Source organism: Haplochromis burtoni, unplaced genomic scaffold (assembly GCF_018398535.1).
Source record: "Haplochromis burtoni strain Fernald_Lab_line unplaced genomic scaffold, NCSU_Asbu1 Contig_225, whole genome shotgun sequence".
Lineage (NCBI taxonomy): Eukaryota > Metazoa > Chordata > Actinopteri > Cichliformes > Cichlidae > Haplochromis > Haplochromis burtoni.
The window spans coordinates 57,721-81,376 of record NW_024582586.1 but is presented as its reverse complement, the minus strand read 5'-3'; the positions used below and the strand labels follow the sequence as shown (position 1 = coordinate 81,376).

The 23,656-nt window shown below is 43.1% G+C and overlaps 1 protein-coding gene across 7 annotated transcripts in view; it reads right to left on the bottom strand.

Moving 5' to 3' along the window:
• Positions 1-23,656, bottom strand: part of LOC102299313 (growth factor receptor-bound protein 10) — a 53,136-nt gene that overhangs the window by 15,135 nt on the left and 14,345 nt on the right. For 5 of the 7 annotated variants that reach the window (XM_042226743.1, XM_005937300.3, XM_042226742.1 and 2 more), the window contains 4 exons: positions 17,554-17,791; positions 15,092-15,215; positions 3,362-3,518; positions 957-1,072 (listed from right to left, as the gene is read on the bottom strand). In XM_042226743.1, the coding sequence (XP_042082677.1) occupies positions 957-1,072; positions 3,362-3,518; positions 15,092-15,215; positions 17,554-17,791 (635 nt within the window). Of the gene's footprint in view, positions 1-956; positions 1,073-3,361; positions 3,519-3,688; positions 5,895-15,091; positions 15,216-17,553; positions 17,792-23,656 lie in introns of those variants that run through there. The other 2 variants (XM_014338422.2, XM_014338423.2) reach the window with 2 other exon arrangements.

Below are 23,656 nucleotides of genomic sequence, written 5' to 3'. Positions count from 1 at the left end.
GTGTGTGTGTGTGTGTGTGTGTGTGTGTGTGTGTGTGTGTGTGTGTGTGTGTGTATGGGATGTGTGAGTGTTCAATCAACACAAGGACTAAGAGCCAAAGTGGTGCGGAGACAGAGAGAGAGGGCACTCCAGCCCTCGGAGTAGATGCAGTATGATCTCACCCGCTGATGTAATCCCCTTTAACCAGCAGCGCTACTCTTAGCGTGATTGACAAGCCGTGGCCAGCACTCCTGTGTTTTACTGTGCTCATTACCACAGAGCTGAGGTCACCTGCTGGCTCTGACACACACCTAAATCACCCACAGCAATAATGTCACCGTATACCCGGCCAGCACACAACAGTAACAGCCCCACGCTGCGTCCACATCGCCAGAAAAGATGCCACGCAGGCCGCTCGGCGCCGAGTCGCTGGCTGCCAGAAGTAGGGACGTGTACGTCTTTAAAAAACGACGATCAGCTTTGCATTTTGAGATTTTAGCACCTGTCTGAAGGTAGGATAAAAGGATAATGATGAGTTTTAACTGAAACCGTTAGCTTCTTCCAGGAGGAAGAATGAAACGGGAAACGCAGAGAGTGTAGCTAAAATACTTTAGCATTGCCATTTAGCCGTCATGTAATGAGGGCTTAAAACCCCAGCTGTGACTCTTTGTCTTATACTAATTGACGATTCCTGAACAGAAAAATGACTAAAAGGTGATTTAAAAACCCCGAAAACACAACAATCCTCTAATTTTTGGCTAAAACGATTAAACACAGAGGTGCTGGCTGCTAGCAACAAATTTGTTGCTGCATTTCAAAAACATCAAAAGATGAAAAACCTTTTGAACCCCAATTTCTCTCCCCCTCTCTCACTCTTTGTGTGTGTGTGTGCTGCTGTGTCTACGTGGCTCTGTGGGGGATGCGTGCTAAACCGAGGCAGTCACAGAAAGGTCACTTTAGGGATGCAGGAGACTCACCAGGGGGTTCCTGAAGAATTCATATTTGGCATAATTCTTCCTGAAGAGGAATTTACTGTCACCGCTCATGGAGGCTTGAACCTGAACCACCAGCTCGTGGTCCTCCACACATCTCTCTGAATGAGGGCACAGACACAGGCAATGTTAAAAAAAAGAAATTGCCCTCTGGGGACGGCGTCGGACAGAAACCGCCGGTTTTTAATCTGCGAGCGCGGCTTTTAGGGCTCATTTGTATACTAAAAAGATTTTCATGTCAAAAACACTGTTCATTGTTCTTATTTAGATTCATTTTAGGGATTCATCCACAGCATAACAAGCAGCTCTTTTGCATACATTTCCACTTTTTTTCCTCCCTCCTGTGTTGACAGCATATTTAGAAGTGTCCTTGTCACTAAAGGACTTACTGTGAGCTGTAACTGCATCCCCTAGCAGGCTGAACAAAACAGCTTTTGAGGCGCTGAACCTGAATGTAATTCCAGTGAAATGTGCCATACACTGGAACCGTCGAGCATATTTTTGTTTTAAAGTGTCTCGCAGAGTAACAGAGTATTAATAAGCTGTTCACATATATGAATAAATACAAGAACCTTTTGTTTGCTTGCTGCCAATCAGAAGAATGCTGGCTTGTTTCAGATAGAGGATGAACAAAGATAATAATAAGGATTATTTAGAACTGTGATTCATGGAAAGCTGCTATGCCAGAGTCCATGAATTAAAAACATGCAGAGATCCATATAAGATGTCTCCAGCAGAAATTTAGCCACATTAACCCCCACATCAGCATTGTGTACAATGACGCAGCAAGAAATAAATACTTTTGATTTTTAAAAAAAACATCGCCTGTTACTAAGAGACGGGCGAGGAACTAAGAGGTTAAATAAGGAGGGGCGGTGAAGAGGAAGAAGCGCTGTGAGGCAGAGGAGGGAGGAGGTGAAGGTGGTGGTGTTGGAGGAGGAGGGGGGGGGGGTTGCAGGAAGATGATGTCATTTATTTAGGCTGATTGCTGAGAGCAGCAAAGCCATAAGCAAAGTACAAACCACAGACAAACACACAACCACACATTACAGGCTCACATAGACCTAACCTGCTCACTGTGCACCACGGAGGCCCAGTTACTTTCTTTGTGTGTGTGCTTGCTTGTGTGTGCGTGTCCTCGTCTATCTTAAGTTGAGGGCACATGATCTCAGAGTGATGCAGGTAAGAATTTGATAGTGGTGGGATGTTCCAGTTAGACGTGGACATGCAGGCAGGGTTCTCCTGTTTCACTGAGGCACAAACACACATTTCTAAACTGAAGCTGTACTCACTTCTTTTTTCTTGCTTAGCTCTGGCTGTAGTTAAGGGGTGGAAATGTCTGGACTCTGCGCGCGTCCGCTCGTGCACACCCTCGTTGGCTACAAGCGGGGGAATTTCCTGTGGACAGTCAGGAAAGGGCCGATTGGCTAGAAAGGCTAGGGGCTCGTCCAATAGAGACCGGCGATTGGTTCCTCGCAGCTCTGGTATGACGCTTCAGTCCCAGGCCTCTCCGCCCTCCACCCCCACCTTCTGTCTGTCTCTCTCTTTCTTTCTCCCTTCATCTCTCCTTCCCTTCTTCCCTCTCCTCTCCTCACCTCACATTCCATCGCTCCGGTGCACTTTTTTTTCCCCCCAGAAACGCAGATCAAGCAGGAAAGCACAAAGCAATCCTTTGACTCTAAAAATACGACTCGAGAGGAGGAAAGCCTCATTGAGGACAAAGGCAGACCCAGAGAAGAAGAAGAAAAAAAAATAAAGCTTCAAAAAGGGACACACGGCAAAAGTGAAGAAACGAAGCACGAGTCCTATGTTTTCCTTTTTTTTCCCGCCCCCTCTACCTCTTTTTTCTCGCTCCCCCCACCCTCTCTCTGAGCAAACTATTTGGGAGGGAAAAGCATGTGAGTAGAACATGGAAAATGCTTAATCCTACAAGCACCACACCTCCCTCTCAAGTGGTAAAGCCATGCAAACACTGGTGCTGTGATCAAGTGAATACACAGGGCACACACACCTGCAGAAAAGCACACGCAAGGCAAATATGCAGAGATTTAGCAGGAAGCGTTTATTCTCTTATTAGAAGCTACAAGAAAAAAATTCCTTTTTTCATGGATCGCATTATGTGCTTTTTTCTTTTAATCTACAGGAAAGTAAAATCAAAGCTCCCAGTTTTTTTTAGAAAATGTTATAATGTAACAGATTTGTAACAATCTGACGACCTCACTGAAACTTCTAATGGTGTTTAATCACCTTTTCATCACTGCATAAACACAATACAACAACCAAAGTAGCTTTAATCCCTTTTCTTGCAAAAAAGAAAGGAGGAAAAAAAAAGGCGAGGATCGAGCATCGCTGTCCGCACTGGGATCCACACAGAACACTGAGATTCTTACCAATGCCGAGGATGGGGTGGTGCTCCACCAGCGACCAGGCGCTGTCGTCCAGGCAGTGGCTCTTGTAGACCAGCAGCTGGCACACATCTCGAGCCGTCATGTCGGCCGGGATCTCCACGACTTTGCCGGCCCCATCCTCGCTCCACACCTTCACTATCTGAAAGCACATACACACACATAAGAGGGATGGTGAGGATATGTGTACATGACAGCAGCAAAGGTCATGTTTTCAAAAACAGGTACGAGGCATGAAGTTGCTGTCAGGAGCATTTGCAGAGAGAGGAAAAACAAAAGCTGAGACTACAACAGATGACCAGCTGCAGTTACCTCCATAACCAGGTGCTCTGGTTGGTCCCGTTCACAATATTCTGTCACTCGAACACAAGAAGGTCTTAAAATAAGAAGAAGGATGACGTCCAGGAAAGGCTGGCTGGTCCCTGAGTGTTTAGTTCAGCCCTTTTTGTCCGCAGCAAACGGACGTCAGCGAAACGGACGTTTCCCCTCACATACGAGAATATCTGCACTTGGAAAAGCTTAAAAATCTGCCCCCCCACCCCGACATTTGAACTTTGATGGCGAAACCGTGTGGTGGATTTATACGTGTTGTATATTGTCATTAAAAATGTCACCGCTGGGAGCAGCAAGCGGGCAGAGTTCAAAGTACCTCCCAGTGTTGCGCCATTTTGAACCATTTCAGCCAAAGTGCCCAGACCGACATTTAAGCCGGGTGTATTTTTTTTTTTTGGCTTCTTCAAGTGTGTTGCTGCACAGACAACCACAGGCCAGCTGCTTCACACCACTCTACGAGCAGATTCACACACACATAGGGACAGATTGCCCTCACAAATATGAGCAAACCACAGAGGCAAAATTATCTTCTAAATCTCAGAAATGGTAGGTGGCTCTTGTGTGTGTTCTCACACGCCCACGTCCCAACATCCTCTGGTCACAGCCGGGGATTCGGCTGCCCTGCACTTCACAGACTGCCAACCAGGGAGCAACTGTTGAAAATTACATGAAACAAGAGAAAAACCTAGTGATGGGCGAAGGGTTGGAAGGTGGTGGGCGGCTGGCGGGCGGCTGGGGGGTTCACGGAAAATTAATTCAGACCAAGGCCCCCGTAGAGCGGGAATACGTAAAAACGCCAAGTAAACGGCAGCCGCGGTGGTCTGGAAACGACACAGAGCGTCAGGAGCAACAGCATGCAGACATGGAGAAAAACTCCCAGCGCAACCAGAAACAACGTCACGGCACTCTTTGCCCCTGCAGAGCCCGAAGACCGCCTCCTCTCTTCCCAGATGCCACAAAGGAGGGGGGACAAAAACTGCATTTATGACGCATTAGTTTGTTTGAGAAAAGTTTTAAACACACTGACCTGAGGTGGGGGAATGCAAACTGGCAACCAGACACGCACACACAAAACTGATGACAGAGACCCATAAAAGAAACAAACACACACACCCACACACACATGCAGAAGTCTCTTACCTCCACAGCCTGTAAGAGGCAACAGTCTGGAGAGCAGGATGGCATTTTCACACTGAGACGCTCTCCAGTGACACACAGGGACAGAGAGAGAGTGAGAGCGAGAGAGAGAGAGAGAGAGGGGAGGGGAGGGGAAGGGAAACAGGAGGCGAGAGGAGAGGAAGTCAGGAAGAGAGAGAGAGAGAGGGAGGGACGGATTGGCAAGGAGAGCGCTAGAGAGGAAAGAGGAAAGAAGGGGGAGGAAGTGACAGAGGAAGGACGAGAGAGGAAGAGAGAGAGAGACAGCCCCCGACTTCTCCAGTCTTCTCGTGCTGGGCAGCATAAAGACTGAGCTGCAAGGAGTGGTCTGAACAGTAGCTCCTCTCCTCCTCCTCTTCCACCACTCCCCTCCCTCCGTTCGTCTCCTCACACAGGATTAACCCAGTGTGGGATTTTTAAAACGGTGAGCTGCTACCTGTCACGTACGCTACCACTCTTATCTTCAGGGTTGCTTTTCAATCCTCTCCTCCAAACCCGACTTCCCAAAAACAAAACACTGTCAGCTCCTTTTACTGATGGCGCCGCACCAGAAGTAGCAGTCCCTCTCCCTGAAACACACCCACACCTCCTCACATGCACGAGGACAGAAAGAACAAGCTCAAACTACTAAGCCAATCACCGAGCAAACACACACACACTGACATTTTCTTTGAGCTGCCTAATGGTTTCAATTTCTAACCCCTCCCTCCCGCTTGTCCTCCCTCCTCTTCCTCTCCTCCTCCTCAGCTGTATGTGAAATACTGTGAGACGGTGTTAGGACCAGAGCAACATGTGTAACGCACAATGACGGCTTCAAGGGTCGCTGAGAAGGCAGCAGGAAGTCTTAAAGGCAAAAAAAAGGAAGAAAAGTTGGGGTGATTCGATCTGAAGCTGCACGGATCACGTGCCGGCTGGGCAAACAGTCTTTGGGGTGGGAATGGAGGGGAGGGCTAGAAATGGAGGGATGGATAGATGGATGGATAGGCGGGTAGGTTGGTCAGCAAATCTGGAAGAAAAAGGAACATAACAAGAACATGTGTGTGTGTGTGTGGGGGGGGGGGGGGGGGGGAGAGAAAGAGAAAAGAGCGAGAGCTATGGAGGAATGTCAGTAATGCAATACTGAGTCATAATCAGGCTCATGTGTAGAGCACAGGCCAGCCCAGCTGGCCCCTAATACAGTGTGCACGCCAACTATGAGGTGCATGCGCTCCAGCACACACACGGGTACAAAGGGGGAAGACAGAATGTAAACTATGAAGACGAGCTCCAGGAGATTTTTTTCCTACACGTTACTGCTCAACGTCTGCTCCAGCCTCATGCTGCAGTTTGGCACTCAGAGTTTACGTTGATTACAGATATTAGAGAATCCCAAATATGATGAGAGAAAAGATTGGAAGAGATAATGAGCTCACTTTTGGAGTCTTCAATTTGTGTTTTTCGACTTTTTTTAGTCGATGTTTTTACTGCCAGGGTCCTTGGAAAGTTTAAAATCCCTTTACCTAGTTTCATGTTTCCATCATGAAACTTAGCTCACCTTGCCGCCCCCCCCTCCACTTCCCTCTCATCTCTCTCCAGGCTGAGGCTGAGGTTACACGCCTGCTGCTGCTTATAGCAACACATAAAGAGGGCCGTGAGCAACAATATACCGGACTGGAAGGTCATGGACAGACACCCGCGTGCACACACACTGCACACATCGGGTCAGAAGTCAAACAAAATAACTTACACCAGGGTCAAACCCACTTGACCAGGAAGTTTATGGGACCTTAAACCACAAGCTAAAAGTGACACACACACACACACACTTTGAGTTTACTGTGTAAATCCATGCCAGTGCCATTGTGAGAAGATCCACAGGGAGCCTAGTTGAAACTTCTTAACAGGTTTTTTTCCATCTTGTAAAAACTTTAAGTGGCACAACTGATAAACTCTGGAAGGCTTTACTGTTTCTTGGCCGTTGTGAGAAATGGAAAATTGCATACATACTGTATATAAATGTGATTCTTGTTGCTCATCAACCATGAAATGTTCAGAATATAGATTCATTCTCCTGTTTTCTGGCACGCAGGACATTTAGTGTAGCCAGCAGTACAATCCATATAAACAGACAAAAGCTGCAAATGCTCACCAGCAGGCAGACTTTCCTAAATATTTTAAATAACATTTACAAATGAAAAATGATGCACGCGGCACTTTTAAAAAGAACCCCCAACCCTCCAGTTCCAAAGCATGTTGTTTGGGACAAACTGCTGTGCTGACAGCAACGCCCGGACACTGGCGGAGCTCCACCACCACCCCATTCTTGTCCTTGACGTTTCAAATCTTGCTAGATGTAGTCCAATGGCTGACAGGTGTAGGGTCTTTTACTATGGAGCCAAGCTGCTGTAATATATATACACAATGCAATGTAGTGTCTTGGTATCATCAATGAGGCCGTACCATCAAACAGGCTGGTTTTTTAGGGTTTTTTTTAAACTGTGTGCTGATAAGAAGCCAGGTGGCCCCTCTCCTCCGTAACCCAGATGATGCAAGGCCTATAAATTAACATAAAGAAGTCCAAAGTTTGGATTGGTCAGACCATAGGACAGTTTTTCACTTTGGTTCAGTGCATTCTTAAGGAGACATTTGGACCATGGAAGGCAGCAGTGTTTCTGGACTTTGTTCAAAGTTTTTGGTGAGGGGGTTTGGTTTGAAATACAACAAATACCTACAATTTTCCATTTTCCTTAACTTTAACTGAATACCCTCGGAATTTTACTTATTACAAATGTTTTATAAGCACATGTTTATCTTTAAAATAAATAAATAAATAACTTTATTACTCCACCTGAATTGTTCCACCAGGAGTTTATTTCAGCATCACACATTTTCCAGTCTCCTAAACATTTTTAATGGGTTGTTATCATCCAATGCAAAATGAAAAATGACTGACGCACTTGAGAAATGTCTGTATGGACATCTGTTTCTTCCATCTTAACAACTGTTCATCTAGGCCCCTTCAAACTCTACAGGTTTATTGCTACCCCTCTCTGAGCCTGGTTCTGTCGGAGGTTTCTTCCTGTTAAAAGGGAGTTTTTCCTTCCCTCTGTCGCCAAGTGGTTGCTGAAAGGGGTTCATCTGATTGTTTAGGTCCTCTCTGCATTATTGTAGTTTCTGTACCACACAATCTGAAGAGCCTTAAGGTGAATGTTGTTGTGATTTGATGCTATATAAATAAAACTGAATTTAATTGAATATTTTCAAACACTGAAAATGTATTACCAGCAGAAACCAACACCTCCACTGATAGCTGACTATGCAGCCACAGTCAGCTTACACACCCATCACTAACGCCAATTTTTGAATGCTGGCTGCTGGTGACTCCCACCCTGCTCTGTTACAGCGTCATCTGCCTTTCATGTCTGAGTGGTCGGGTTTCAGGCCAGACAGAGCTGATTAGCTCTGCAGACAGGCCAAACTCAATTTTACCTCACTGGAGAGCCATCGCAGAACTTCGTCTAGTGGCTCGTTTCCCTGCGACCCACCACGGACAGGGCACACCGTCTGTCCCACACACACTTGCACGCGCACAAACACACGCACAAACATATATCAGCCAAAAGTTTGATGGATATCTACTGTTCAGTTCAAGGAACTTATCGGGTTTAAAGATCGCTCATGTGGGCACGGTGAAATCAATCCAGTAAGACAGAATGTACAACAAGTTTCTAGCTCCACCACACAGCAAAATAGTTTTTTTAAAAAGAGTTAAAAGAGCACATTAAGTTTCCATGCAAAGGTCCACATCCCTTCCACACATCTTCTTTCATCTAGTTTGTCTGAGCTCACCATTCTCCAGTTCCACAGCAAAATCAATACCTGCTGCATAGTTTGGTTATGTAGAGGATACAGTCTCACTGATCTTTTTTGATTAAAAAAAGTCCAAAGAATGTGGGTAAACTCCCTCTTCAGGAATTTGGATTGAGCACATGTTAATATCAGAGCAGCAATCAGATGCCGACAAAGAATTTCTGTCTTCCAAACTGGGAGAAAAGGACCTGAAACAAGCACTGATCTGTACAGCACCCCCAAATGGTCAGAGCAGGAGGATGCAGCTGAGGATGCAGCTGTGGATACAGCTGTTGCTCTGCTTTACGATGAAATCTACGGAGGCTTTGCTGTGACTGCTTTTTCAGCAGAGAACATGCAAAAAGTTCCTGCACCAGAACACCAAGGTCATTTGAGGGAAATATCTCCACAATATTACAACACTAGCAACTACATTTTGAATCCCTTAGAAGACGTTTCATTGTTTCCGTTCATTATTATGATTTCAATGGGAAAACTGAATCTACAGTCTATTATGACAGAAATGACCCATGTAATCCTCAGAAATTACATTCAAGCTTGAGTGAGTATGTGTGTCAGAGTCCTGTAAATCATCATGACACACACACGCACACACACACACGCGCACACACACACACACACACATAACTGTACTGAATCCTATTCAGGTGAGTAACTAAATTAAAATTGATCACAAAGCATGATGATTTATGCGAGACTATGCAGCGACCTCGTGACTATGCAACGAGGAGCTTGTGCATCCTGTCATTACAGGCTGACTTGGGTGAGCAAGCTTTCACTGCCATCTTTACATGCACAGAGACACACACACACACACATGCACCTTATCTGATTGCAGTGGGTCAGCAGACCATTGCGTGCAGAAGTACATCAGCTGACCACAGACAAAGAGGGAGGTAGGAGTACTAAATAGAGACTGAATGACTCAGGGCTTTAGTCTTAAATTAGTTTTTAATAACTACAGATCACCACATGAATCTGCTTTTAACACTTATGTATAAGAATAACGACTGCATACAGAACAGCTATTAAATAGCTGCTCACAACAATATTTTGCATTATTTATTTAATAAATGTTTTCAAAACTTGTGTGTACCAGTGAATACTTACATGTTGTACTCACAGTCCTGGGAAAAATGATTCAGCAGGTTTTAGAACCACCTTTAGCCACAATTGTTTTTTATATGACCTCTTATCTTTATCTTCACATTGCTGTGGAGGAATTTTGGTCCACGCTTCTTTACAGATTTGCTTTAGTTCATTGATGTTTGCAGACATTTGCTCAAGGACAACGCCACAGTAGGATGGGACTCAAGAACCAGTTCTTGGGTTAGCCTGAACTGGTTCCCAGTAGTTCAATTCCTTGGAGTTGCTAGGGGAATTGTTAGTCTGCTTGCCTATCGATCCCACTAATCAGTTCCACTTGCTACAATCAGCTGATTTCAGTTCGTACATCTGAGGTGACAGCGGCGCAGTCTACAGCGTTATGGAGAGTGATGGTAAAGAGCGAAGTGCATCCAGGACAGACACAAACGCATTATGTTGCTAACACAACTTCAGCTTTTTTGCTAACGCTAAGCTAGCCAAGAACCAAGAGTGACGTTAACACGCCGAGTCAACGCCGACCCCGGCCCAGCAGCCACAGCCTGAGCAGTCAGGCTGCAGCCTCTGTTTCTACCTGTTCAAAGTGAAATCGCCGTGGAGATCACTTTGAAGTCTTTTTGTGTTGTTGGCTTTGTGTTCATATGTAATACTAAGAGAAAGACCACGTGTGTTCTCATTAGAATAGGGATTTGTGTGGGTGTGTAGGACTCTAGCCTCAGGTTGAAACTGTTAAATGGTAGTTCTAAGACATTGTGTTTCAGCTATTTTACAAAGTAACATGAAAGTAATGTAACAAGTATTATAGCAAGTAATGTAATGCATTACTTCTAAGAAAAGTGTTCGGGGTAATAATTACTTTTTTTGAGTAACGACCGCAAAATGATCACAACGAAGAGGGGAAATACCTCCAACATGCACAAAGATTTGACCACAATGCAATCAATAAATCTGCATGAATGTAATGTCTTTGATATGCTGTTTATCAATGGTGGTGACTCTCAAAGCCAATGAGAACCCAGTGAGAATCAATAAGGAATCAATAAGTGATATCAGTAACAGAATCTGAATCCTTAAATTCTTGTTTAATGTTTCAATTAAGGACTCGCCAAAACTAGCCATTACAGTGTGTTTAATTTGCTATGCCCCAATAAGTAACTCTTATTTTAGGATGGTCTAATGTTAAATGACTAAATTAAGCCAATGCAGAGATACAAAGCCATCAGATTTCACCCTCTGAGAAGTTGTTTTGATTTCTGAGTCTGGACCGAAGTGGTGGCAACACTGCTGAAAAATCATCCCTAGAGACCTGCCGCTGGCACAGCTAAAGACCGTAGACCGCAGCCAAGTATGATTCCTCTTTGTACATAATCAGCTTTAACCTTTGAAATATTTTGCAAGCATCAAACATTTCAATAATGAAACCATGTGCTGAACAAAAAACCATGAGAAAAAGGGTTTTTTCACATCCTTTTTTTAATTAAAACCCTCTTTTCTCTTAAATCTTTCCAGAAGAGGTCAGAGGCCAAGGTCACTGAAAAGGGTTCGGTGTCTTGCTCACTAACTACTTTAAAAGAATGGAGGTTAGCCAACACATGGGGCTTCGGTGCTTTGGTTGAGGCTGAGAGATTGGTCTCTATAACTACCAGGGCTCCCTGCTGTCACTGATGTTCGTAATGCTCTCTCTGGCCACAAATAAAAGCACAAGTTGCATCGCAGCCATGGTCGCGGTGCCAAAGCAAACTCATTTGCCCAGCAATGACAGACAAAACCTGACCAAATCCTTGTGAAAGCCAGGGGAACATGACTGAACTCTATGGTGTAATACTGCAACAACATGCGTGGGAAATGGCCATTATCCAGTCCACTATTGAGCAGAATCAGACCACTGAAAGAAAGATTCACAAATCTGATGGAGATGCAGCATCGTGTTAGTTTTTTATATTTCCAGCCTGCTTATGATTCTACGAGGACACTGCTCTACTGGCTCACAATGTGAGCAGCATATCGCTTTGAGAAAAACCGAAGCTCAGTGAAGAATGTCCAGATTCCAACTCTACAGCTGGAGGGAGCGAGATCCTCCGATAAACCTTTGCCAATGCAAATACAATGCAAGTATGTCTGCAGACCAACGCACGCATGTGTGACGGTCCCATCTGCATTGTTGTGTAAGTCATACTCAGCACTCCTCAGGCTTAAATATATTCACCTGATCTGCACATATCAATGCACATATTTGCTCCAGCGCCAGTAAAATTTAACCTCGCTAACCTTCTGTTAGCTTAGATATAGCATTACACAAAATACAGTGAAAGCCTGAAAGGCCATGCTGTAGACAGTCTAACCCTAAATTTGCTGAATTTAAGGAATTTGATCAGTGGACGTTTTACTTAATTTGATTTAGAAAAAGCTCATTTTAGAGCATTAGAATCTATTAAAGTGTACAATGTTTCAAAAGGCATGCCCCAAAGCAGCCCAATCAATAGGAGGCTGGTTTAGGAAGATCTTACACAGTCAACAAATTAGTAAATAAGCAGCCCACAGACATGCCTGCAGCTCTGTGAGAGTGTACTCAGGAACAGCAGTGCTTGGAGCTAAATGCTAACATCAGCCTTGCCCTCTCTACTGTGCTCAGCAACAAAGCTAACACAGACATTTAGAAAAATAAGGATTAACGCATTCACCAGTTTGTTTATCGGCATTATAATCAGTATGAAGCACGCTGGTTACAAGTAACAGCAAGTTACATGACTTTTGCAGGTATTTAGTAATGAGCCAAAGTCAAATTTGTCTGTACTTAATCAAGTACTGACAAATTTAAACTAAACTGCTCAAATGATTACTTAAGCCCTAGTTAAGTTTACACAAAGATTATTATTAATTATATGTTCTAGAAGGTCAACACCCAAAACAAAAAAGGATCTACAGGCTACACCAAAAGCCGCTAGAACTTGTTAGTCAGTTTCAAATAAGATTTTGGAATCCTGACTAGTCCTCATGTGTTTACCTACATGCTAGACGCACAACTGAGGTTCAGCAAAATGTAGAGTTTATGGTGTCAGATGACACAGATATTAGAACTATATTAAAATTATTATTTTTTCTTTAACAACTGATTAATTATTTTGAAGAATCATGAATAAAAATGAGTTTTTTTCCCCCATTTTTATATTCATCACATTTGTAATCTCTTTTTCTCTAAGCCAGGTAGCATGGAGGTGAGCAAACGAGCCACGTGTGGCTGTGGAGTTGCTTGACTGAGACCCGTGACTGGACTTGATATAATATCAGTTTTCCTTCATTTCTCTTTCAGGGATTTCAATTTTGTCCATAAAACTTTAGCACTTTGATGATTGGTTGATTAGGACCTCAGTCGATTATGGTTTGGAGACTAACCTGGTAATATGCAGTAATTAGAAAAAAATGTGTATTTCCTGACCAGCTGGTGTGTGGTTGCTGGTTATTAGTCACACCCAAAACTTCCTTGTGATTAATTTGTTTGCTAGCAGAAGGACGGTTTCTGTGTAGGACACCTCTCTGTAACCAGTTTCACACTGACAACAGCCAGCAAACACCCATTCAGGCAGGTCTCTAAGCCTGCATGAATGGGGCTTTAGCAGTTTAGCAAGGAATAGTCCTTCGATGGCGCCAGTTTCCAAAAAGTATTTACAACAAGCGTTAAGAGTGGAGTTAAACCAAATAGCTGGTTGGGAGGATTGAACATGTTGTCAGAAGGCTGCTGCTGTAAACCTCTTGAAAACTGAACTATATCTATTGCTTAGACTCCTACGATTGAAAACATGATTAAAATTGCTTAAAAAAATAATTCTGGACTTTTTTGCAAGCACCAGCTATGAGACCCCAAACCAAAGAGGTAAAAGCCAAAGTCAAGAAGTTGGCTGGCTAAACTCCATGGCCATCCACCCGCCTGACACAGCCATCCCAGTTATTTATTAATGAATCATTGCTGACAATCAGTGGAGATGTTTCTTTACATGGGTGGTGTCCAGTTCCCATGATCCCCATCACCCTCAGCCACACATTTATCAGTCTCACAGCCACCTCCTCTTCTCCTTTGGACAAAATGCTTTTGCTGACTATGATAAACATGGTGGAATGTTAGAGGTGATTTTTCCACGTGCTTTTTACTCACTGACACAAGGACGAATGAAAATGGTGCCAAGCCTCAGCCATTATCTGTATGAATAACTGGACAGAAAACACAAGTTAAAGCCGCGTGAGATAAGAGAAAAATAGAAACGAAACTGCTACTGGCTGGTTATTTGGCTCGCTGAACGAAAAAGAACTGCGGACGAAATGAAGATGATCTGGGAAAGAGAAATGAAGCAATGTTTAGTCAGCTCTCACAGACTCGACCGCGCACACAAAAGATCCTTTGTACAAACTGCAAACTTGCTCTCTGACTCCAGACCTTGTGAGTTGATGTCAACGAAATGCAAAAATAATGCTTTGGCTTATCACATGTCTCTGTGCGTGTGTGAACTGAATAATGCCACCTGTGTGTGTATAACTGCGTTAACAACACACAAAAAAAGTGTGCGTGTGTATGTAAAGAAAGCGAGCGAGTGAATAAGCATCTAAAATAACTTTTATTGTTCAGGGTGGGCATCCTGAAAACATCTTTGAGGAGGATGGAACATTCCTGGGACAGGAGGCTCAGCAGGGGGAAGGAAGGGCAAGGCTGTGACACACACACGCACAAACACACACACAGAGACTCTCTCAAAGTGACGCTAGGAGCCGAGGTTGAAGCGTGTGAACCGGAAAAGGGCGCCTGTCTTGCCGGAGCCAGCAGACGGATTCAGAAGGTTCAGAGAGATCCGACCTGCAGATGTTCCCAGCCGTATTCCTGGCTCTGCCACGGGAAGTCTGCACTCTGTCCGCAGCATCCTGGAGACGCGGCTCACCTCGTTCTTCCACAGCAAAACATGTCCGTCACATGTCTGCATGCGTGTGTAAATGTGATTGATGATGATTCCACAATAACACACATGTACTGCCAGATAACCCCGGCTGAGTTGTTGTGTAATGGATAAAGGATGTGCGCAGCCAAAGTCAACACATGCTGCTCTGACCCGCACATAACAGGCCAGTCAGCTGGTTTGAAAACACACACTAACACAAATGCAAGATCTAATTAACATGAGCAACAAAAATGTAGCCAATCCCTTGACCGCTTGTGCCTCTACTAAATCAGCTGTACCATTTTCAGTGATTGCGTGCTGGTGCACGTGGCGTGTGTGTAGGTGAACTTACATAGTTGTCAGAGGTCTGTATGGGGCTCAGAATAGGGGATCCAGTTAGGCTGCAGAGCTCAGGGAAAGGGTTGGGGATGGCTGGCAGCGAGGCTGGACGCAGCTGGTGCTCTTCCTGCAGGTTCCTGCAGAGGGAGACACACATTCATGACACTGCCTCAGGTTACCAGTGAGAGACTAACACTGGAGGATATATATACACACATGATTATGGGTGTCATTTGGGTATAATAAGGAATACAAATCAACATGGTTTCAGCTTAAAAGTTAATCTGAACTCTGACTGGACCACTAAACTTTTTAAAAAGTTTAAATTCTAGCTACTGTAATTTATTCACACAGATTAGCAGAAGCTGTCCCAGGCTCACTCTGTTCAGTGTCACTCTGAATAATGACACTTTCAAACAGGGCACACTGATCTGGATATTCTGTTAAAGTTCAGAGTCAACAGTGGAGGAAAAGGGCAAGAAGACAGTCGGTGCTCACTGACCACTGGACGGCCTCTGGCCTAGATATTAATCCACTTCTGTCTAAATAAACAACAAGCATTTCTCTTTAAAATAACTTTATCATGCTCAAATGCTCAGACTTGCTGCAAATTATTGCACGTTTCTTTTAAATTGTTGTGTTTCCAAGCTTGCTTTACACTCATTGTGCAAGTATGTTCAACACATTATAACCTTTATTCTGCATGAAGATGGTTAAAATATTAAATTGCATAGACTTATAGCTCTGTCGGGCCTCTTTATTAGATCTGCAGTAATTTATATACAGTAGAGTTTCCATTGCATCGGCCTGACCTACCCCGTTGTCCACTTGCCTCGAAAGCCTGAGGAAGAGAGAGCAGTAGCAAGAACTGCAAGAGCTGCTGACAATAACAATGGAGATGGTCAGAAAAAGCAAAAACAGCTTGAACTGAAGGACCTGGGATGGGGGTGGGTTGCAAAGCACCTTGGACAGGCAGGGATTAATGTAAGCAAGTGACTACCTTTAGCTAATGCTAGTCCTTTAATCTCTTTCAATAGACACATTTGTTATGTGTACTCCTTTATTACCTTGTTTACTCTGACTCTGCTTGGATCAGCTCATTTTTGTTTGTGCCATGTGGCCAAAAAGGAAACTGCAGTGCCCTCTGGTGAGTAAAATATGCAACATCAACACTCGTAACATGGTTGAAGGGTGTCGTCTCTTCTTTACGTGTGTAATTTTAACTTATCGGCTGTTATTAACGTCAACGTCGGTCAATTACATTAAACCTCTCATCATCTGTCGGCTTCTAACTATTACATTTGTAATATTTCTAGGTTTGTACATATTTATGTCCCACTCTTTGGAAATTGTGGAAACAGATACCCTGACGACCCCAAAATACAGTTACAGTAACATTAAAACGCTGGAGAACGCAATAAATATGATTTTTACAGAGTATCGCACTCTCTTGTTTAACACAGTGGTGCAGTGGTCAGCACTGTCTCCTCACAGCAAGCAGGTTCTGGGTATGAATGTCCTGGTCAGCCGGGATGTTTCTCCCATATTCCAAAGACAAGAATCTTAGGTTAACTGGCAATGTGAGGGTTCCAAAGGGCTTAAAGTGAATGAAATAACACGCTGTATGAGTGCAGTTAATCTGTGTAAGTGTTTATTGAGTCTACTCTATCTGAAGGTCTGGTGAGATGGAACTGAAATAGAGTGAGGGAACACTGGAGACAGATCGGTTGCCTGATCACATGGTGCACCTGCCAGATTTGTAAAAACATGAGCAAACTGTGTGGGACAAGCAGTCAGACTGCAGTTTAGATCCATAAAATGAAAAATGCTCATCATCTCAGTTGAGGGTGTAAGGACGGTGGATGATGTTTGCGCTTCAGACCTTTGATGTCTATGTTGTTGATGTTTTGTTTTTTTAATTTATGACTTATTTTGTTGAACTTCTATTTCATTAGTGCGTAGGTTCACTGACAGTGATTAGAAGCAGTCAGTTTTCTTGTATGTATACACATGCTGTGGCCAGGAAAGCTGATTCTGATTAAACCCACAGAGAAGTTCAACACACATCTTAAATGTGGCAACACAAAAAAGCAATATATAATATCACTGCAACTACAGAGTTACCAGAAGTTAATTCATGGTCACACTCTCCCCTTCTGTTCCTGATCATGGCCTTTAATAGTGGCCAGAAAAAAAAGGGTTTCTGCAGATAACTGTGATTTCACGGTGAAGCTGACCTTTGACCTTTTGGATATGAAACGTCATCACTCGTCCAAGGTGTTCCTGAGATAGCATGTTTACAAGAATGGCACAGACAGACAGATATATAATAGCAGAGTGTTCTTTCGCTGGCAGTGCTGCGTTATCTTTTATTCATATCTTTATTTCTGCAGGTGTAGCAGAGCGATCTTTTTATCTTTATCTTGAACATAAACCAGTGCGATCAATGTAGAGGCCCAGGTTATGAGCATTTACCTGACAGCTTTGATGTGCATGGGTTGAGAGTGTCTCAGCCTTTCTCTGGAGGGGGAAGAAGAGGGCAGGGCTGGGGTGTGGCGACGGCTGTGTCCCAGGTAGGAAGAGTGCACCTGATGGTGGTGGTGAGGGGCGTGGCCGTTGTTTAGAAGAACCGCCGTGTCTGTCTGTGTGGAGTACACACTCTCCATAGAGGAGTTCATGTCATTCACCAGCTGCTCCAGATCCACGTCATCATCTGCGGATGCAGGTGGACAGCGGGATGAGCAAAGGGAGAATGAAATGAGTGACAGTGATGCATTGCATCTACAAGCAGCTGACAGTCATCAAAATCATCCCAGTGTAGTTTAACACTACAGCAACCAAAGTTAGTGATGAAGAAAACACAGCTGTGGAATCACAAGCAGGACAGTAAAGAAAAGAAAGGGTGACAATGCTGCAGCGCCCCCTGCTGGATGGCAGGACTACAACCTAAAATAGAAATTTAAAAAAAGTTATTTTTCACATTCTATTACAAACATTTTTATTTTAAGCAGGTTGTGTTATAGGCTCCATTATAAAAACGACACAGCATGCTCACCACACTTGGAAGTGTGGAAGACAGCCTGGGTATCAGGGGCGCTACCAAAAGGGGGCAGGGGCGGGGCACTGGCCACACCCCAAAATGGAAATTAACTACGCATATAAATATTTTCTTTCTCTCTTTTTTTTGCCATATTTCTTTTATTTTTAACCTATATTTGACAACAGCATAATAAAACTGGAAATTCTGCCATCCTAATATTTTTAGTGGCCCTCATATGGCCACCACCAGTGTTGGTCAAGTTACTTGAAAAAAGTAATCAGTTACTAATTACTGATTACTTCCCCAAAAAAGTAATCCCGTTACTTTACTGATTACTTATTTTCAAAAGTAATTAATTACTTAGTTACTTTTTAAAAACATGATTTACACCCTGAGTAGGTGATAAAGCGATAGATCTTTCAGCCCAATTCTACTTTTTCTGCATAATCCATCATACAAAATGTAATCAAATGGAAAAGTCTCTTTTTAAAATTTGTTTTATTAGTTTTAATCTTTTAACTTTATGCATCAAGCAAAAATTTAATTATATGCAACATTCTCTGACTGGAAGAAATTAGTTTAACATTTAAACCTATTTTCTGCACATTCCAGCACATAAAATAAAATAGTTTGTGTGTTTACACTCAGTCTTTCAAATAGATGCAAGTAAAACACAGCAGAAAATAAATAAAGTCAAAGACTCAGCGGTCCTGTTGCTCTATTTTACCTGTAAAGCAGGACTAGGGTAGGCGGAGGTTTACCCTGGTGCAGGTGTGCCGCGGTCAGTTGAAGAATCCGCGAGTTTCTCTGTGAGTTTCCCATTAAGTCTTAGCTACTCGGTGCTTGCTTGGAAGTTTAGGTGTTTTTTTGCTGTAAAAAGAAGTTTTCCTACCACGCACGATGGACGCTAATGTTTTTGTCACTTTTTATGGAATCAAACTTAAAGTAAGGTCAGTACTTCCACGCTTTAAACGCTGCACGCTCATACTCTCTCCCACAATCGATATGTGATCCATTGTTGATCTGCACACAGCTGTTGTCATGAACGTCGCACTTGCTTACGTCACTGTCATGAGACATTCTTGCAAAAAAAATCATGGTTTTAATAACGCAGTAACGCAGCGTTACTACGGGAAAGTAACGGTAATCTAATTACCGTTTTTGCAATAGTAATCCCTTACTTTACTCGTTACTTGAAAAAAGTAATCGGATTACAGTAACGCGTAACACGTTACTGCCCATCTCTGGCCACCACTATGAAAAAATTCTGGAGGCATCCCTGCCGAGTTTCTCAGCTAAACTTTTACCAGCAAGAGAAAAGGTAGCCAAGGAGTTAGAAGTTTCATCAAACAGAATCCCGATGCAAGAATGCTTCCGGAGGACGAGAATTGCCAACTTATACTTTCAACTCACATGCCCAACTAACCCTATTAAAACATGTTTTCCCGCCTCGGCAGGCTCAGCAGTTGAAATGAAAGACTCATTATAAGATGTAAAAAAAAAGAAAGAAAAAAAAGAGGAACCAATAAAGTCTGATTAGAGAGACAATTGTGTCAGTGAACCTTTTCTTTATCTATGTCTGCAATTAAACACAGACTGGGCACTAGTTTTACTTTGAGCAAACAGCTCATAACCTTTGTATCATGTCTACAGTACATACTGAGACAATGACACTGAAATCTCAATGGCACTTTGATAGAGCAGCAATTTAAGCAATAAAAATATTGCCAGAAAAACATCACGGCCCTGAATTATCAAGCATGGCAGCAGACAGAGAGAGTGAGAGAAAGCACAGCCCTGATGTGAAGTATCATTCTTCCTTGTGTTGGATTCCTCTTTGGCTTGGATTTCATTCAATTCCTGTGTAGTACACCACCTCCCTGGCTTGCCTTTGGCCTAACTGTGTGTAAACTGTCATTCAAGGGGCTGACAAGCATTCCTGGCAGCCAGAAGCAGTTTCGAACCAGCACTCGCCCACAGACCAAACGACTAACCAAAGCAAACCAGAGTGAATGGGCCCCTGGTCGTGCAGGTCAGATGTCGACGCCGATCTTTTACCGTAAACTGTTATTAATTAGCTAAAGCCAGGCCCGGATTTGCAAGCCCCACTTTGGGCTTCCCTCAAGGCTTTGATGCTGTTCATGGGGTGCTTTCTGATGATGAATTGGTTCACTTCTTGCAGCACTCTATAATGCAAAATGAAATGCCCTCTGGGGACAGATGGAGATAATCCTGTGTATGGCAGTCATTACTAACCGTTTTCCAACCTCGCAGCAATAGATTTTTCTACTCTTAACTTTCTAAAAAGTAAATGTGCACTGTCAGCTTGTGGGGGAAAAGCCTGCTAGCGGGAGAGAAATCTCTCTAGTGAATCAACTTTTTACATAAGCTCTGTTAAACGTCCTCACAACTGTGGTCTCAATGTGTTTCGCTATGTGTGTGTATGTGTGTCTAAAGGCCTTTGGTCCTCCGTGAGTCCCACCCCAACACCACACACAGAATTCTTGACATTCCTCTCAGACGAAATTACAGCACTCTGGGAACGTTAACCAGGCCTGTTCATGGCACATGGTGGCCAAATGACTGGGACAAAGTAGGACATCAAAACAGACACACAGGAATGAGGACAGGACACTATGTGCACTCTGCAGTGCTGATGTACATGTGCGTCTAATTAAAGAGGAGAAATTTAAAAGGAAACGCAGCAGTGCACCGAATGTACACAAACACTGTGAACATCCACAGTGAGAGCAGGGGGGAAAAGCTGCTGCACCAAAAACAACAGGAGTCGCTCATCTTAGGTTATAAAGAGTTATGCATGTCACGCGCACACACAAACACAGAGCACAGTCTGGGACATTGGGTCATGTGATGCTGGGGTTCATGAGTGGGACATGGTTGCTTGGGTGGGGTGGGGGGGGCTGTGTGTGCAAAAGATGTTCTAGGAAAAGAACAAGACCACGCAGGAGGAGAGACAGTCATGGCTGTTATATAAAGATGTAACATAATGTGGACTCATGATCTGCTTACAGAAGTAAAAGCGAGAGGTGTTGTCATTCGTCTCATTACTAATGCCTGTGTTTTTCCTTCCATAGCATAATAAAAGTTACGCTACTTTGTGATTTTTAGTAAAAGTTGTGTCCTTAAGAAGCAGGACAAGTCCAGCCAAGACCTGACAGATACATCTGGCCCTTCAGTTAATTCATTTATTATTCCCTGGAGCCTCGTCAGAAATGGTCTCAGTGGACGGATGGCTTTAAAGAAACCATTGCTTAGGAAGCAAAATGGGGAGAAAAGTCTGAGGTATAACAAACAGTGAGTGTTCATATCCATCTATGAAACATAGTGAAGGCTCTGTCATGGTTTGGGGCGACATTTTATATTGAATGCAACACGATGATGAAACGATGAACACAGAAAAGTACCATCAGATCTCGACACAGATTTTTTTGTCTGATTAGCAAAGCCTTCACTGCCAATGCAGTAAACGCACACTTGGATAGAAAAACACACAATACCAATGTATCAACCCATAGGTTGGTCTCACAAGCCTAAACCACAACATTACTGAAGCAGTGTGGGTTCATCTAGACAGAAAACAGAACAAAAGGCAGCCAACATCCAAAAAAGAGCTTTGGAAGTCCTTCAAGAAGTCTTAAGAACTATTCAAGAAGACTACTTAAAGAAATTACAAGAGAGTTCAGCCTTTGTTGAAGAATAAACGTAGTAATAACAAATATTGACTTTGAAGCTAAGAAATGTACAAACTCTGTTTTCATCTTATATGCTGTATTTCCATCTGTTTACATGCGTTTCTCTAAATGGCTGCAGCTACTTCCCATTTTACTAGCAAAATACAAAGAAATGAGGGTGGCTCAAGACTTTTGCACAGTGTTGTACGTTTGGTAGGATGCTAAAACTTAACATTTAGTCTATTTTTCTCTCAACTGCTAATGTGCATCAATGCAATGGCAAACAACACTTGCAATAATATTTAAAGTTGCTCACAGGAAGATTCTTCATCATCCTAATTATTGTGAGTTTGAAAGGTTTTGTTCTTGCTGCTAAAAGAGAACTTTTACAAAAAAAAAAAAAGTATGCCAGTGCCACTTTAAGAGGATAATGATGGTATCATTGGCATTCCTCCCCCTCCCCCTGTGGCTTGGCCCACACGGCGCTGCTGGCTATGGACAGGGAACCCAGAGGACATATAGAATGAAAATGTCTTCTCCGTCTCCTCCGCTAACTATAACTTGGAATGTAGATGACTCGCTCCAGCCGTCTGGCTAGCATCTGATGACAAAACCTACCATACAAACGTGGCCAGTTCAGTCCTGTAAGATCCCAAAATATACTGAATGAGTGCTCTCTGTCCCTGGCCACGACAACCTGCAATCATCGATCTCTGACAGCAGTCTAGAGGTCAGCGAAGAGAGCTGAATGTTCAGATTTTCAAGGGCAAAGCGCAACGGAGTTCTTTTTATGCAACAAAAACACAGGGGTTATATTTAGCATCCTTTTTGCGTTGGTACTTTCTCAGTAGGTTTTTCTTGCTGCTGCTGTTTTTTATTTGAAAAGCATTTATGTTGTTAGTGCATTTACATTTTGCATTGTTGGAGGCACAAACACTCTCAAAGTTACTTTAGTGTGTAACTACAGGTGCATAAAATGAATGATTTTCTATCGTGACAATGAGTGTTACTGCTGTGAAAGCCTCAAGCTATCAGCAGAAATCTGCTTATTACTCAGCTGCAGGACCGGAGGACAGCACATAAATCAGATAAAAGAAAATTATGAACAAAATATTAAATCTACTGTTAATTGGTGGGCTTACATGCAGATGACAACATGTCATCAGATTGTAAGAAAAAAAACCCACATCTAGCATAAATGAAGGGCATGTAATCTGAGCCAGTCATGATCTAAAAATACAGCACATCCATCAGTGAGGCTGAGGTAAGGTTCAGCTACCAACCAAAGCCAGAATGAAACTGGAGATGGGTGACTTTGACTCTTGCCTTTTCAGTGAAGTGAAGTGTTGTCCTGCACAACATTTTATCAGATAAACTATATACAGTCCTGTAATAAACTAAGTACATCCCTACTGCCCCCAAGGAAAAGAGGGTAAGTAGCAGCCAAGTGTTGCTAACCTGATTACTGAACATCATTCCCCTTTAATCACTATCTCTACTTTTAAGATTAGGCTTGAAACTTTCCATTTTGCTAAAGCATATAGTTAGGGCTGGACCAGGTGACCCTGAATTAGGGCTGCTCAATTAATCGAATTTTAATCACGATTACAATCTGGGCTTTCAACTAGGGCTGAACGATTATGGAAAATAATCTAATTGCGATTTTTTGCCCCAATATTGCGATTGCGATGCGATATGTGATTATTTTTTTAAGGTCTTTGTCTTCTGTATTATTAAACAAAGGCAAGCAATACATCATATAGTATGGCCAATACTATATTACATTAATTTTAAACTGTTCTTTCCTGGAAGACAGACCTCTGTTATGATGACATGAGGTGATGCA